At 36.9% G+C, this 14,298-nt stretch overlaps 2 protein-coding genes and 1 non-coding gene across 5 annotated transcripts; all 3 read right to left on the reverse strand.

Annotated features, from left to right (window-relative positions):
- Positions 1-506: 506 nt before the first annotated feature.
- Positions 507-4,641, reverse strand: LOC121234645 (GDSL esterase/lipase At4g10955-like). Of its 3 annotated transcripts, none has more exons than XM_041130670.1 (4): positions 4,437-4,641; positions 2,796-2,906; positions 2,019-2,157; positions 507-1,772 (listed from the first exon to the last, which is right to left on the reverse strand). In XM_041130670.1, exons 3-4 carry the CDS (start codon positions 2,078-2,080, stop codon positions 800-802), a joined length of 1,035 nt encoding a protein of 344 aa, XP_040986604.1. In that variant the 5' UTR covers positions 2,081-2,157; positions 2,796-2,906; positions 4,437-4,641; the 3' UTR covers positions 507-799. The 3 variants fall into 3 exon arrangements, with proteins under 3 accessions (XP_040986604.1, XP_040986606.1, XP_040986605.1); XM_041130672.1 differs by having other exon boundaries at positions 507-1,870; XM_041130671.1 differs by lacking the exon at positions 2,796-2,906.
- Positions 4,642-5,813: 1,172 nt separating this feature from the next.
- LOC121234646 (GDSL esterase/lipase At4g10955-like) lies at positions 5,814-10,970 on the reverse strand. The gene is made up of 3 exons (XM_041130673.1): positions 10,681-10,970; positions 7,800-7,910; positions 5,814-7,103 (listed from the first exon to the last, which is right to left on the reverse strand). Exons 2-3 carry the CDS (start codon positions 7,859-7,861, stop codon positions 6,131-6,133), a joined length of 1,035 nt encoding a protein of 344 aa, XP_040986607.1. The 5' UTR covers positions 7,862-7,910; positions 10,681-10,970; the 3' UTR covers positions 5,814-6,130.
- Positions 10,971-13,336: 2,366 nt separating this feature from the next.
- LOC121236282 lies at positions 13,337-13,466 on the reverse strand. The gene has a single exon (XR_005934716.1). It is a non-coding gene; the product is annotated as a small nucleolar RNA snoR80 (small nucleolar RNA).
- Between the last annotated feature and the right edge of the window lie 832 nt (positions 13,467-14,298).

Below are 14,298 nucleotides of genomic sequence, written 5' to 3' on the forward strand. Positions count from 1 at the left end.
TTTCTACAGTCAAATCTCACCGCTCGGGTAAAAGCCCCAATCATTGACCGCGAAAGTTACCCTCCCCCTTTGGGCTGCTTCCTTATTTATGTCGAGAAAACGACGTCATATTTTCCTTGATTTTTCAACTTTTGTAATAATAAAAAAAGTATAAAATAAAACCTTTGTCCCTCGCATTATCGAATATCGATATTTTCTTTCAACAAAGCCGCGATTTTACGCCTTTCCAGACCACACCAGTCCACTAACCCTGGCAGACAGCAGCGCCAAAAGACGTCCTAAATCAAGTATATAAAAATATTTTCTTTTAATAGCGAAACCACATCTTTTAAAGGAAATACACGATATTTGTATGTCTAAAATTATATTTAGCATTAGTATTACTATGGACAATATATACTAAACTATTAAAATTTGAACTTTTAAATTAAATATATATATATATATATATACACGAAATTTCCTTAAAAGTTGTAATCCATATCATGAACGAACCATTTCTCTTATGTTACAAGGCATTATATTCTTGTTAAATATGGCTCTAATTAAGTATATACAATGGTGCAAATCGAATTACATGGTCTTTGATTCAACCCTTAACTGTCCATAATAATAAAACAAAAACAGCTTTGGTTGAAAATTGCAAATTGACAGTCTGGCTGGCTGCCATCACTCGGTTGCAGCACAAGAAACTGATCAAAAGTGCTTCCATAATCAATTACGAGGAAGACCAAAACAATTCATCTCCAACACAGCTAGAAATTCTTTCAGCAAATAATACTGATAATTATAGCAACATTTATTTATACTTGTAGAGCTCAGACCCCAACCGCAGATCAGGTCCCCACCACTGATTAATTCCATGAGCTTGTCTGAAACCCCGGGAAGGAGTTAAATTGATTGTTAGACTTGCAGAAGGAATGAGGTGTAGTGCCTCTGCCTCCATCCCCATTGCATTCATTAACAGACACCCGATCGAGTTCTGGGTTGCTAACCTCTCAATGATTCCTGCTCCCATTTCTTCCATCTTGTTCCTGTGTTCGAAATACCCGATATATTCTGAACAAACTGGATCTGCTGGGTTAACAAATAGACGAGGGGTCCATGCGCACAAGGTAGCAAATGGATCTTCAGCAGCCCTATTCCTTTGATGTTTAGTAGTCATAGCAAGAGTGAGTCCTGCTGTGATCACGCTGCTTGCAATTCGAAGCCCATGCTTTACTTTTTTACCCTTAATTCTCTCGATGGGGGCAGAAAAGAATGGCGGATTGAAAAGAAAAGATTCAAGAAAGATACCGGCCTTGGCCATTGTCTTTCCAGCAAGCATTGCCATTGCTGACCCTAGTGAATGGCCAGCTAACCAGACATTCGAAGCACCTGCAGCAGCAACCATGTTTTGGACAGCTTTCATAGCAGTCTCGAATCTAGATGTTAGGTGAAGTCCATTTTTCATCAAGTGGAGATCCAGCTCGAGATCCCGCAAGAGGGAGCCTGGCTTAGTTAAGGTGCCTCGGAAAGCAATCACATATCGTGGACTACCATCCCCTGAATAGTTATAGTAAGATGGCTGAGGTTTGAATTCGTATATGGCACCAAAGATGGAAAAATCAACATCATCCACAAGATGATGGAGCAACTGAAATTGGAAAAACTCCCACCAAGGAGGAGCAAGGGCGTGGGGACCTTGAAGTTTCTCTTGGCGGTCCCACTCAAGAATGTAGACACCCTTAACCAAACTGGCAGCAACAGATCTTCGGTAATGTGTACTCTCCCTGCATATACAGATAGCATCTTTTTCCCTCATCATCTTGAAAGTATAGAAAGAGACCATTCAGCAAAACCAATGTGAACTTAAAACTATTCCCTTGCTCTATGAAATGAACAAATTATGTTATGTTAGCATCAAGCAAAAGCCCTTAGACCTAAGACAAAAGTAAAATTTAAACAGGATCATTTCTTTATTTCAGTGTTCCTTTTTTTGTGGAGGTTAGGGGAGGGGGGGGGTTTGAAGGTCTCACCAGTCAACAGAAGTTAGGTGTAATGGTCCTGAAAGGCTAAAGGCGTTCCTCTCAAAGGCCATTACACCACATGTCCCTCTCTCTCTCTCTCTTCCTTTGGATGTCCCTCTCTCTTCTCTTGATCTCCTCAAAAGCTCTTCTGCAATGCATGAGGAAAGGAAATAAACTGCTCAGTGGTCCTCATAGATTTTTCTTGTGTATGCTAGTACAAGAACTAAATCAGCAAACAATTTATATTTTTTTAGTAAGTATCAGCAAACAATTTATCTTAAACAATCTCAGAACAACTATACCCTTCAGGGAACTTTTATTTGCTTTACCAAGTCATCTAAACGAAAGGTACTTTCAAAAATATCCAAGAACACAAGACATTCTCTGGCGTGAACATCATAAAAATTGATGAACAAACATATGAAACGAACTTCTTTTTTGATAAATTCAAGGAAAACTCGAAAAGCACCCAGGCTTGTTTCGGGATCTTCAGCATGTTCTAACACCCACTCAATTCCAAGGGTCCTTTTGCTTATTGATTATAGAGTACGCTCTTCGATGATGCGTACTGAATTAAGCCAAATCAACAGATCGAGATTGGAACCCCCACCCACTCACATGCAGATAGTCACTCCAGGCTTCATAAATTAGAACCAACCATACCCATATTTCTTACTTTTCAACCAAATATTACTTATAAGAAATCAACCAAATATGTCTTGTTATTTTAAAAAGAAATCTATAGATAAATACAGAAACATTGGTTGCTGTAGGTCAACCACATACCTTTTCATGTAGATCCTTGATCCTTATCGCCCTTAAGTTAACATTTTGCATCATAACAAATGCTACAGTAAAGCAAGCTAACAATGTCTTTGTTTTTCATCTTTTAGCGAACTGTGTAGCAAGAACAATAATGATATGGGAAGATGAAAGTTTCATAAGGCAGAGGAAAACCAAATAATTTATGTCAATTCATTCTCTCTTGAACATAACATATGCTGCTTTTACAATAAACTGATATAATTTACCCAAATTTGACCCAAATAATACACTTTCTTTTTGTTTCTTGCAAACTTTTGGTTCCTTAAACCACCACGGTGTCTTAAACTAGGACCAATTGCCCAAAAAGATCTAAGCTTTGCATAAGATAACCAAAACAAAACAAACCCATCATAATAAACATATCTAAGCATATCTGAAGAGAGTGGGGGGTATTTGCTCGACACACTAGAGTTGTGATGGGTGACAGATCTAAAATAAAATTCTGGCATTATTTATGGTGTGGAGATCGAGCTCTTAAGGACACATTTCCTACAGTTTTCAGGATTGCGTGTGAACAGGAAGCATCGGTTGTGGATCTCATGGAGATGTCCGGTGAGTCGGTGACTCAATCCAGTGGAATGTGAATTTTATGAGGGTGGCTCATGATTGGGAAGCCGACAGTTTTGCTGATTTTTTCAGAACCTTGTATGACATGAGACTGAGTAATCAGGGTACTGATAAGCTGTGGACCTGTGGTGGACACCTGCTTGAAAAGGTGCTTTTTCTGTCTGCTCCTTTTATAAGACCCTCATCCGAAGCAGAATAGCTTTCCATGGAGAAGTATTTGGAGAAACAAGGCGCCTCTTAAGGCGAACTTTTTTGCTTGTACAGTTTCACTGGGCAAGATCTTGACTATGGATAATCTACGAAAATGTCGGGTGATGTGGATTGGTATTGTATGTACAGAAAGAATGGAGAGACTCTAGATCATCTTCTACTGCATTGTGAGTCACTATGGGATGGTGTCTTTAGAATATTGGAGTTAGCTTGGGTTATGCCTTCTACAGTGATTGAGCTCCTGACCAGTTGGAAGAATTTGGACGGGATTCCACAAATCTCAGCCATGTGAAAGATAATTCCTATATATATTCTTTGGTGCCTATGGAAGGAACAAAAGGATTGGACTTTTGAAGATAAGGAGCGAACATTGGAAGAGATTAGAGTGTTCTTTGTTAAAATTTTGTCCCTTTGGGCGAGTGTTGAAATTGTAATGGCATAAATTTTCATGATTTTCTTGTTTATATCTCTCCCTCTTAATAGGTGTAAACTCTTCTATACCCCTATGTAGTCGGGCTATGCCTAATCATATCAATACAAATATCTTTTACTTATAAAAAAATAAAAACTGGAAAAACAAAGCCCTATTTCCTCTACTTCATTCTCCCTATGGTTTCTAAGAAGTCATTTTGTGAAAAAAGCTTTGATTTCTTCCATACAAAAACCAACTCAACCCGAATCCATAGCTAGAGTTGGGACTTCTCTTTGCGAACACTGTCCAAGATTGATAATCGACCGACACTCTGATGACTCATTTCGAATACCAAAAGAATCGGAGAAATGAAAGATAAAGAGAAAAAACATGAGAACATAAGAGAAACGTACCTTGAAGAAATTACAGGTAGAGCAGATAATATGGAATAGGCGGAGGGGTCAGCTTGAAATGTAAGGCGATTTAAGTTGAATTCGCATTGAGAGTCGGTGGCTGTTGACAAACGGCATGGAAGTTGTCACCATTAGAGTGCATAGGATGACAGAAACTTGCGGAATCCCGGGACCAGTTTGGTTGTAGTACATTAAAGGCGAGTTCTTGGGAAAGACGGTGTCCTTTCAATTCGGGGACGTGGTTCGTTCGTTCCCCTTGGATTGAAGACGTATAGGATAGAGTCATTCCGAAAATTTTTTATTCAATTTGTAAAGGTTGAGAGTGATTGAATGACTTGAAATGTATCAACTCGTCCTCAATGATCGTGGTGGCCGAGACTCGACACGTCACATCGCAGCGTCGGATATCCTCCGGGTGCACGCAACTGTGCTTTTGCTGCTGCTGCCGCCGCCGCCGAAGAACGTCACCATGGAGATGCAGGCTCGGATCTTCCACCTCTTCTTTGTTTTGCTTGCTGGCGGATGCAAGATATGGTCGTCTACTTTTTTACGATACACGGGGCTCTCTCTCTCTCTCTCTCTCTCTCTCTCACAAACAGGAGGTAAAATGATTAAAATAGAAAAATTCTAAAATAAGTCTTATGCTCTGCATATCTGTAATTTTATCGCTTCGCTCTCATATTTTACATATTTTTAAATAGTGTATATAGTGTGAAAGTTCGTATAACACGACTGGTAATATTTTCTACTAAATGAATATTATATTTATTTTATATAAAAAAACACCTAATTTATAACTTTTTATAATTTTAAGTCTAATGAAAGATAGTATTTTCAATTTAAAATTTATTATAATAAAATTGTATGATTGTATTTATTAATTATAAAGTGAATGATAAAATCATAATTTTAATATATTATTACCTATTTAAAATGTAAAAAGTCATTCTGTTTATTTTTTTTAAAAAAAATAATAACTAATAAACTAAATCCTTTGTCACTTTATGTGTATTTTATTTTTTTTAAATATATTTTTAACACTTTTAAATATTTAAAAAAAAAATCACAACATCTTTAAAAAATATTTTCTTAATCATAAAGTAAAAAATAAATAAAAATAAAATTCCAACCGAAGCACCCAGCAGCGGGAAGACTAGCATTGTTCCCCTGACAATTATCATTCTCTTAACAAGGCCCATTTCACTCGCCCAGTTCAGGAGAATGATACAAAGCATAGATATTAGACATTTATTATTTTAGATCTTGTCTATTTAAGTAGTAGTAGACATATCGAATCACTTAAAATTAACCACATCAGAAGTTTCGATTAATGATGACAAAATTTAAAATGAAAAGTAACAATACATAAACATTATATACCAAAGTAGTAAATTTTAAACATTACAGTCAGTTTGTTCTCTTTACATGTAACCATGGCTCTAAGCACATACAACCAATTCAAATTAATCAAAGGAGCCGGTGGCCTCAAAGCTCCATGCTTCAAAACATAAGTCTCTGACCCTCATCTGTCCATAAAATAAAACAGCCTTCGCTACAAGTTCAAATTGACCGGTTGAGACCACTAAGTAGCAGGATAAGAACCTGATCAAAAGCTTCTTTTATAATCCATTATAAGGAGGACCAACACCAATAGAAAGTCTTTCAGCAAATAATATCGACAGGTAGGGCAACATCTATTTGTACTTGTAAAGCTCAGACCGCAACTGCAGATCAGGTCCCCACCACTGATGAATTCCATGAGCATATTTAAAATCTGGGGAAGGAGTTGCATTGATTGTCATTCTTGCGGAAGGAATGAGGTGTAGTGGCTCAGCCTCCTTCCCCATTGCATTTATTAACAGACTTCCTAACGAGTTCTGGGTCGCTAACCTCTCAATACCTCCTGCTCCAATCTCTTCCATCTTTTTCCTGTGTTCAAAATAGCCAATATATTCTGAACAAATGTGATCTGCTGGGTTCACAAATAGACAAGGGGCCCATGCAGACAAAGCAGTAAATGGATCTTCTTGTGCCCTATTACTCTGGTGTTTAGCCTTCATAGCAAGAGTGAGTCCTGCTGTGATCACACTGGTCGCAAATCGAATCCCATGTTTCAGTTTTTTAGACTTGATTCTCTCAATTGGGGCAGAAAAGAATGGCGGATTGAAAAGAAAAGATTTGAGAAAGATACCACTCTTGGCCATACTTTTTCCAGCAAGCATTGCCATCGCTGACCCAAGGGAATGGCCGGCTAACCAGACATTTGAATCACCTACGGCAGCAACCATGTTTCGGACAGCTTGCATAGCAATCTCAAAGCGAGATGTCTGGTGAAGTCCATTTCGGATCAAGTGGAGGTCAAGCTCGAGATCCCGTGAGAGGGAGTCTTGCTTAGTTATGGTGCCTCGGAAAGCAAGCACGTATCGTGGACTTCCATCCAGTGAGTGGTTACAGCAAGATGCTGGAGGTTTAAATTCAAAAATGGCACCAAAGATGGAAGAATCAGCATCGTCCACAAGACAACGGAGCAACCCAAAATGGAAAAACTCCCACCAAGGAGGAGCAAGGGCGTGGGCACCTTGACGTTTCTCTTGGCGGTCCCGCTCAAGAATGTAGACACCCTGAACCAAACAGGCAGCCACAGACCTTTGATCATCTGCACTCTCCCTGCATATAGCATGTAAAATCTTTTACCCTCACGATCTTACAAAAAGAGAGAGGATATCCAGCAAAACCAATGCTGACTTAAAACTAATCCAATACTGGATGGCATTGGATTAACAGCATGCAACAAAACAGCCCATCTTTGGGAAATTTAGCGAAGAACAGAATCTTCAAATTCTTACAAAACTATGGACCCAAGTCATGTCAACAAGCATATGCCGAATAATGACTAGTAAGGAAAAGAGGCATACGCATTTAATAAATAAATGGACGCCAGCTTCTAGATGTGTTAAGATATAAATCTGGGTGTAATTAGAACACATGCCACTCTTGAGGGAATATAGAGAGAGAGGAGGGAAAGGGGTGAAGCCTATGAGTTATGGTTGCAACCTATAAATTGCACCAGAAAACTTTCGGTAGTTTTCAGTTTAGTGTAATCTGACTACACTGTATTTGCAAAACAATGAAACAGCTGAGAAACAAGCCATCTTTATTTTGTTTGGACATCAAGCTAGCATACCAATCTCAGTCAATAAGTTGAACTCGCTATCCCTACACATCATCTTAAGCAACCTTAGATGCCTAAGACCTAAAAAGATATAGTAAAACACTAAACAGGACATTTATTTATCTATCCTTTTATGTTGTTTCTTTTTTTTCTTTTGGGCGGGGGGGGGGGGTTAGGTTTGAAGTTCTCACCAGTCAACTGAAGTTAGGTGTAATGGTCCAGAAAGGCTAAAGTATTCCCTCTCAGACGCCATTTCACCACACGTTCGTTTCTGTCTTCCTTTCGATATCCTCAAAAGCTGTCTGCAATGCACAAGTCAAGAAGTGTTTCAGAGGTCATCATAGACTATGTATTAAAAGCAAAAAAATTGATCATAAACGATCTAAAAGCAATGTAAACCCTAGGGGAACTCATTATAAGGAGTACCACAATAATTTTTAAAAAATTCCTATATTCTTTTCTTTACAGTATAACGCCATTCAGGCAGTTTATAACATAATTGAAAACAGGTAATTAATTAGATATTTTCAATTATAATCATGTCAATGAGGTTGCAAGCCCTAATAATTGGAGGTTAACCAAGTTCTAGATCCTAGACACTAACCTAAAACAACAACGCGACTCTGTTTAATATCCTTGGGTGCAGGATGGCGTCTTTGCCAACAACATATTTAGATCACAAGAGAAAGTCTATTTGGGATGACATTCTGGAGAAGATGGGAGTCTTGAGCTGGATGGAAGAGGCTGTACTTGTCAAAGGGAGATTGAATTACTTTGATCAAGAATACTTTTTCAAATTCGCCAACTTATTGTATGTCCCTTTTCACTACACCAATGCATGTTCCTCAAAACATAACTATGTTCAATGAAGCTCTTTTGGAGAAATGGTTAAGGAGGTATACTTCTGAAAGTGAAAGTATATGGCACGCGGAGGTGGAAGCTCAATATGGATGCTTGTGGGATGGATGGATCTGTTAAAAAGTTAAATGGGACATTTGAGGTTGGACTTTGGAAATAAGTTCAGACGTTGTGAAGGGAAGTTTTCCTGTTTGACTAGATATGAGGTGGCAGATGGTTCAAGGATAAAATTCTAGCATCATGTGTGGTACAGTGATTAGACAGAACCTTCAGGCAATTTATCCAGTGCAATATAGGTTTGCTCGTCAAAAAAGTTTCAGTGGTGAACCATCTACAATTTTCCAATGGTTCTCATCAGTGGGATGTTGGTTTTATCAGAGCAGCATAGGATTATGAAGTAGATATTCTTACATCTCTTTTGGATGGTAAACTCTATAGAAAACTACTTTTGGATAGCTTGTATTCCACCCATTTAAGACATTGTGAGGAAAGGCTTTCTGGCTTCTCTCAAAGCAAGGGGCATTCATAGGTAGATCATTCTATAAATGATAGATCATCTTACTCTTCGAAGAATATTAGGAAGAGTAAGGCTCCTTTATGAGATACACTTTCCTTTATGGTGAAAAGTGTATCTCACCACACTCCCCTACTCCTATAAAGACTGGCGGAAGGAATGCTCTGCTCACACTTTTCACATATACAATACCGATCTATCACTAGAACATGCTGCTTCCTTACGTTTTCTGAAGCGAGAATCTTCCCTAAAACTACCGTCCAAACAAAGAAAGCCACTCAAAAAGGAGCCTTACTCTTCCTAATATTCTTCGAAGGGTAAGATGATCTATCATTTATAGAACGATCTACCTATGAACCCTTGCTTTGAGAGAACCCAGAAAGCCTTTCCTCACAATGTCTTAAATGGGTGGAATACAAGCTATCCAAAAGTAGTTTTCGATAGAGTTTACCATCCAAAAGAGATGTAAGAATATCTACCTCTTGTTTCATTGTGAGGTTGCTAGAGTTTTATGGAGCTCTAGCATCAGTTTGTTTGGCCTTCATTTGCCTCAAATGATGGTGGATCTATTAGCCTTTTTTTTTTTTTTTTTTACCAATCAAAAAACAGAAGATTGGCGCATTGGAAGCTGCCAGTGCTCATTGAGAAGTAAGCGACTCAGAAAAGTCAGGTGGTTTTGGCGGGGAAGAAATGATTATAGTTTTAAGGATTGTGAGAGGACTGTGGAGAAACTCAAGAATCCTTCCTTAATTGCCTTTATCTTTGGTTGTCTGCTCACTTTTGCTCTATTTCTGGTTTTCAAGGGATTTCTTGCTCTGTTTTCTTTGTTTGTTTAAGCATAGAATACTCTCTGTGTAGCTAGCTAGGTACCACCCAGATTTTTTTCTATTAATGAAATCTTAGCTAGCTTGTTGAAAAGGGGAAACAAAGCAACTCTAATTTAAACCTTATCCCCAATATACGGATGGTCACTTCAGGCTATATCTAAACGTTTAAGAAAGGAATACTTCATTAATCAGCGCTGAAGCATGTGGTTGTTGTGACACCACCACATACTTTTTCATATAGACCCTGACCCCTTAATTCCAAAATTCATATTTTGCTACAGTGTTGCAAGCTAACATTGTCCTTTTCACCTTGTAGTCTAGCAAGAAGGATAATGGTGCAGGTAGATAAAAGTTTCACAAGGCAACAAAAGATCAAATATTTTAGGCTAATTTATTCACTGTGGAACATAATATATTCCCTTTATAAAACAAAAATGTATAATTTACTCAACTTAGATCCATATCATAAACCTCTTTTTATTAATCAACAGCCCAGTTTTTTGGTTCCTCAAACTTCATACATAAAAATAAAAAAAAGAAAAGAAAAGATGGTACGTCAAAATGTCGTCATTAAAATCAACTTAGAACTAAACATAATAACTACTTTGGGGACAGAAAGGAAAACCCATCATGGTAAATGCTTCAAACAAAGCCATATATGTTTACTAGAAGAAATCATTGCCGATAAAAAGAGCCGATTTCTTCCATGCAAAACCAATTCAACCAAAACTCACAATAAGAGTTTAAGATTTTCTATCTGAACATTGTCCAAGATTGCTAAATAAAACCGGCATTCTAACGTCTCAAAAGCCAAATAATCAGACAAATAAATGACTTAGGTAACTGAAACATGAGAAAGTAAGAGAAATGGACCTTCAAGAAATCTAGATCAGATCTGACCAAATGTGCAGGAGGTTTAATTTGAGGTAAAGAATTAGGGCCATAGAATCGATGGCTGTTGAGAGACAAATGCGAAATGTCACCAATTCTCCATCCGATGGGCAATGGGATGACAGGAATTTTCGAAATGACTCAAGCTCAACATGGAATCTGGAACCATATTCGAAGAGCGAAATCCTTTGAAAGACGGTGTCGTATAGATGTGGATCACGCATCCGAGGAGGAAGGAAAGGATGGGTTGGTGTCTGTCGGGTCCACACTCCACACCCGAGAGGTAGTGGGTCCGATGATTCAGATTTAAAAGGCACGAGTCACGACTCACGACAGTGAGGAGACAGATTGTTGAATTGATGTTTGCTTGCAGCATCGGCAATGTTGCCGTTATCTAAAATTTTAAGTTTTAGCTATCATTTTTTACTAGATGAATTTATATGGTCTAGTTATTAAATTAGTTAAAATAATAAGATAATATTATTTTTTTAATAATAATATTTTTAATTTTTTTTTTCATATTTTATAATTACATTAACTATATGTTAATTAATAATTTAATTTGATACTTAAATTATTATTTCCTAACTAATTTTTTTCCTTAACCTATTATTTTTCATCTACAAAAAATATAGAAGTTCCAATCATCATATATAGAAGAACCTGAAATTATTAAACTAATGAGAGAAATGTGAAGTAAAAAAAAATAACCAACAAAGTTATCATAGCAGAGTCTAAACTTAGTCCAAAACATAACCATATTATGCATCTTCGTAATACTATATCAATGGAGTATGTGTGTCCTTCTATGTTAAAACATAACCATACACAAGCCATACACAAACCATGCACAAACCAGAGTCCAAACTTAGTGCAAATACAAAAGAATGCCATTCAAATTTAGCAACACAGTCCCATAAATAGTCCAGCAACACAGTCTCAAACTAAGTGCAAATACAAAATAGCCTCATATAAAAGAGTCCCACAAATAAATACCAACACAGTCCCATTCAAGTCCAACAACACAGTCCCATTCAAGTCAGAATTACCAACAGTCCACAAATTATATACCAAAAGATTCAGAATAGTTACCAAAACAGTCCACAAATTACCAACAAAGATAATATCCACAGTCCACAAATTTAGTTGCTACTCAGCCACATATTTATCTAGCCCACATGTGGCTGGGCAGCCACTAAATTCTCAAAAAAAGTAGTTCTATAAATATTAAAAGTTAGATATCTACATAATAAGGTGTCGAATGAGAGTTAGATCTACCTCCGGAATGGGACTTCGAATCCTCAAAAATTGCTAGTTGAATATTACGGAAGTATTCTTGTTACATGGCATTCATGCCATGTAGATCTAGCATCATCATTTTGCCTTCAAATTTCTTCTTCTCTAGTTCAAACTTCTTCTTCTTTAGTTAAAATATTTTCTCACTTTTTTGGTCTGCCTTCAAAGCAGCATTTCTCCGCTCTTCCATGGTCGTGGCTCTATACTCGGTCATTTTAGCTAAGGAAATGCTGATCTCAGACTCTTTGTCTTCCATTGACTTCCGATTTCTCTCACTTTCTTTCTCTGCTTTTTTGCCTAGATGTCTCTCAGCAAAAACCTCCATGTTCTCTTCCACCTTGTCAATAGCAGCTTCACTTTGTGGCCTTCTCCTCATCCCAAGGGTGGGGATGTGTTGTTGTCATTTTGGTTGGTATCTCAGAAGATACCAACAGTGCTCCATTGTGAAGTTACTCTTCTCCATCTCTTTATACAAAATTTTTGCATTCTCAATCTACAAATACATAGGAATATTGTTAGTTCATAAATCAGTCCTACATGTTTGTGAAAATTAAAGGAAAATGTTACATACCTTGTATTGCTCCGTTGCACCACTCGAATGCAATGACTCTACTTGTGCTAAAAATGCACAAAACTTATTTGTACATTTCTGAATCGAGGACCACCGATTCATCAAAGAAACTACAGAACAGTTCACATTATTATGTTTTTTATATTCATGATAAAATTCAAAAATTCTTTCCCACATTTGAGTAGATTTTTTATCAGTACCATTTATTGCATCGATACTAATGTTGAGCCAATTTGAGATGAGGAGATTATCCTCCTCTGTAGTGAAAGATGCACCCCTTTAAACTTTTTTTAGAGGATGCCTCTTTTCACCGTCATTGAATGTTGCTTTGAGCACAATATTAGAATGTTGCGTTGGGGTGCTATTACAACCATCTCCTCCACTTTGTAATTGAGTGGTGAAGAATAGATCATCATCAATTTGTATGCCCATGCTTAAAAAATATTACATTTTCAAATAGTCAGAAAAATTTAGAAATTTTCAAGTCCCACAAAATAACAAATATTACATCATCAATTTGTTTGGATAAGCTGGTATGCAAAGAAATATGTAGAAAAATATGCAGAAAACAGCAAAGAAATCAACTTCTTATTTTGTTTTGCAAAGAAAAACAGCAACTTTGCAAAACAGCAACAAAAATAAACTTCTTGTTCTGTTTTGCAAAGAAGAACAGCAAACACATTTTATTCCTCATTTGTTTTGCAAAGAATAGCAAAGTAAACTGTGTTTTTAGCTGTGGAGTCAGAAAAATGTCTTAACGATGATAACAAATAATATATGTGGTGTTTCTGGGATCAAATAGCATTGAAAGAAACCCTCAATCAGGATAGCCACAAACGTTATATGTAGCGTCCAAGCCATTACCCACATATATATACTACTGCATACACACATAAATACACCATAAAACATGCTTACATGAAAGGAGAGAGCAAACAATAACAGCAAAGTGATAGAAAACCAAGTATTGTATAGCAAACACTGAAAAAAAAAACAAAAAAAAAAACTCAGCAAGATAAAAAGCTTATGGAAAGAGCTTTTGGACCACCACATTCTTAACTGTATAGGGTATATAATATGTTACTAGATGCACATGAGGTTGCAGTAAGAAGACTAGCAAGAAAATTAAAAACAATAGCTCATGTCCAAAAAATAGACGCATATAGTTTGAAGTTAGAGGGAAGAAGCAGATTCTGAACAAAACCGCCTTAAGATTATAATCATGCAGCTGTACTGATGTATTCATGAGCAGACAGATAATCTGTGAAGGCTCCCTAATGCTACGAATAATGGATATTTTTTAAATTTGTTTTTAGGTGTACAGAAGGGTATGCTTTTCAGCATCAACAAGCTTAGTTTCCATAAGAATTTTACAAGTCAACTTCACAGATGGCATTCACCTTATTGCACGTATTCTAAAAGATTGACAATTACTCCAAGAGGTCCAAATCAAAACCTTGAATTAATACAAAAACAATAACAATAAACAATACAAAACCAAGTATTGTATAGCAAACAGAAAAAAAAAGAACCGAAAAAAACTCAGCAAGAGCTTTTTATCTTCAACTCAATTTGGGTATATGGTCTTATTTCTAACACTTAATAAATTTGAGAATGTATGTTGAAACTATACTGGAAAACAACAACTCAATTTGCATAATCTCTTATCCACCAAACCGTGTCAACTTGGATTTATCTTATGAAAAATAAAGCTGTGCAAAGTAAAGAAAACC

The sequence above is a fragment of the Juglans microcarpa x Juglans regia genome, chromosome 6D (genome assembly GCF_004785595.1).
Source record: "Juglans microcarpa x Juglans regia isolate MS1-56 chromosome 6D, Jm3101_v1.0, whole genome shotgun sequence".
Classification (NCBI taxonomy): Eukaryota; Viridiplantae; Streptophyta; class Magnoliopsida; order Fagales; family Juglandaceae; genus Juglans; species Juglans microcarpa x Juglans regia.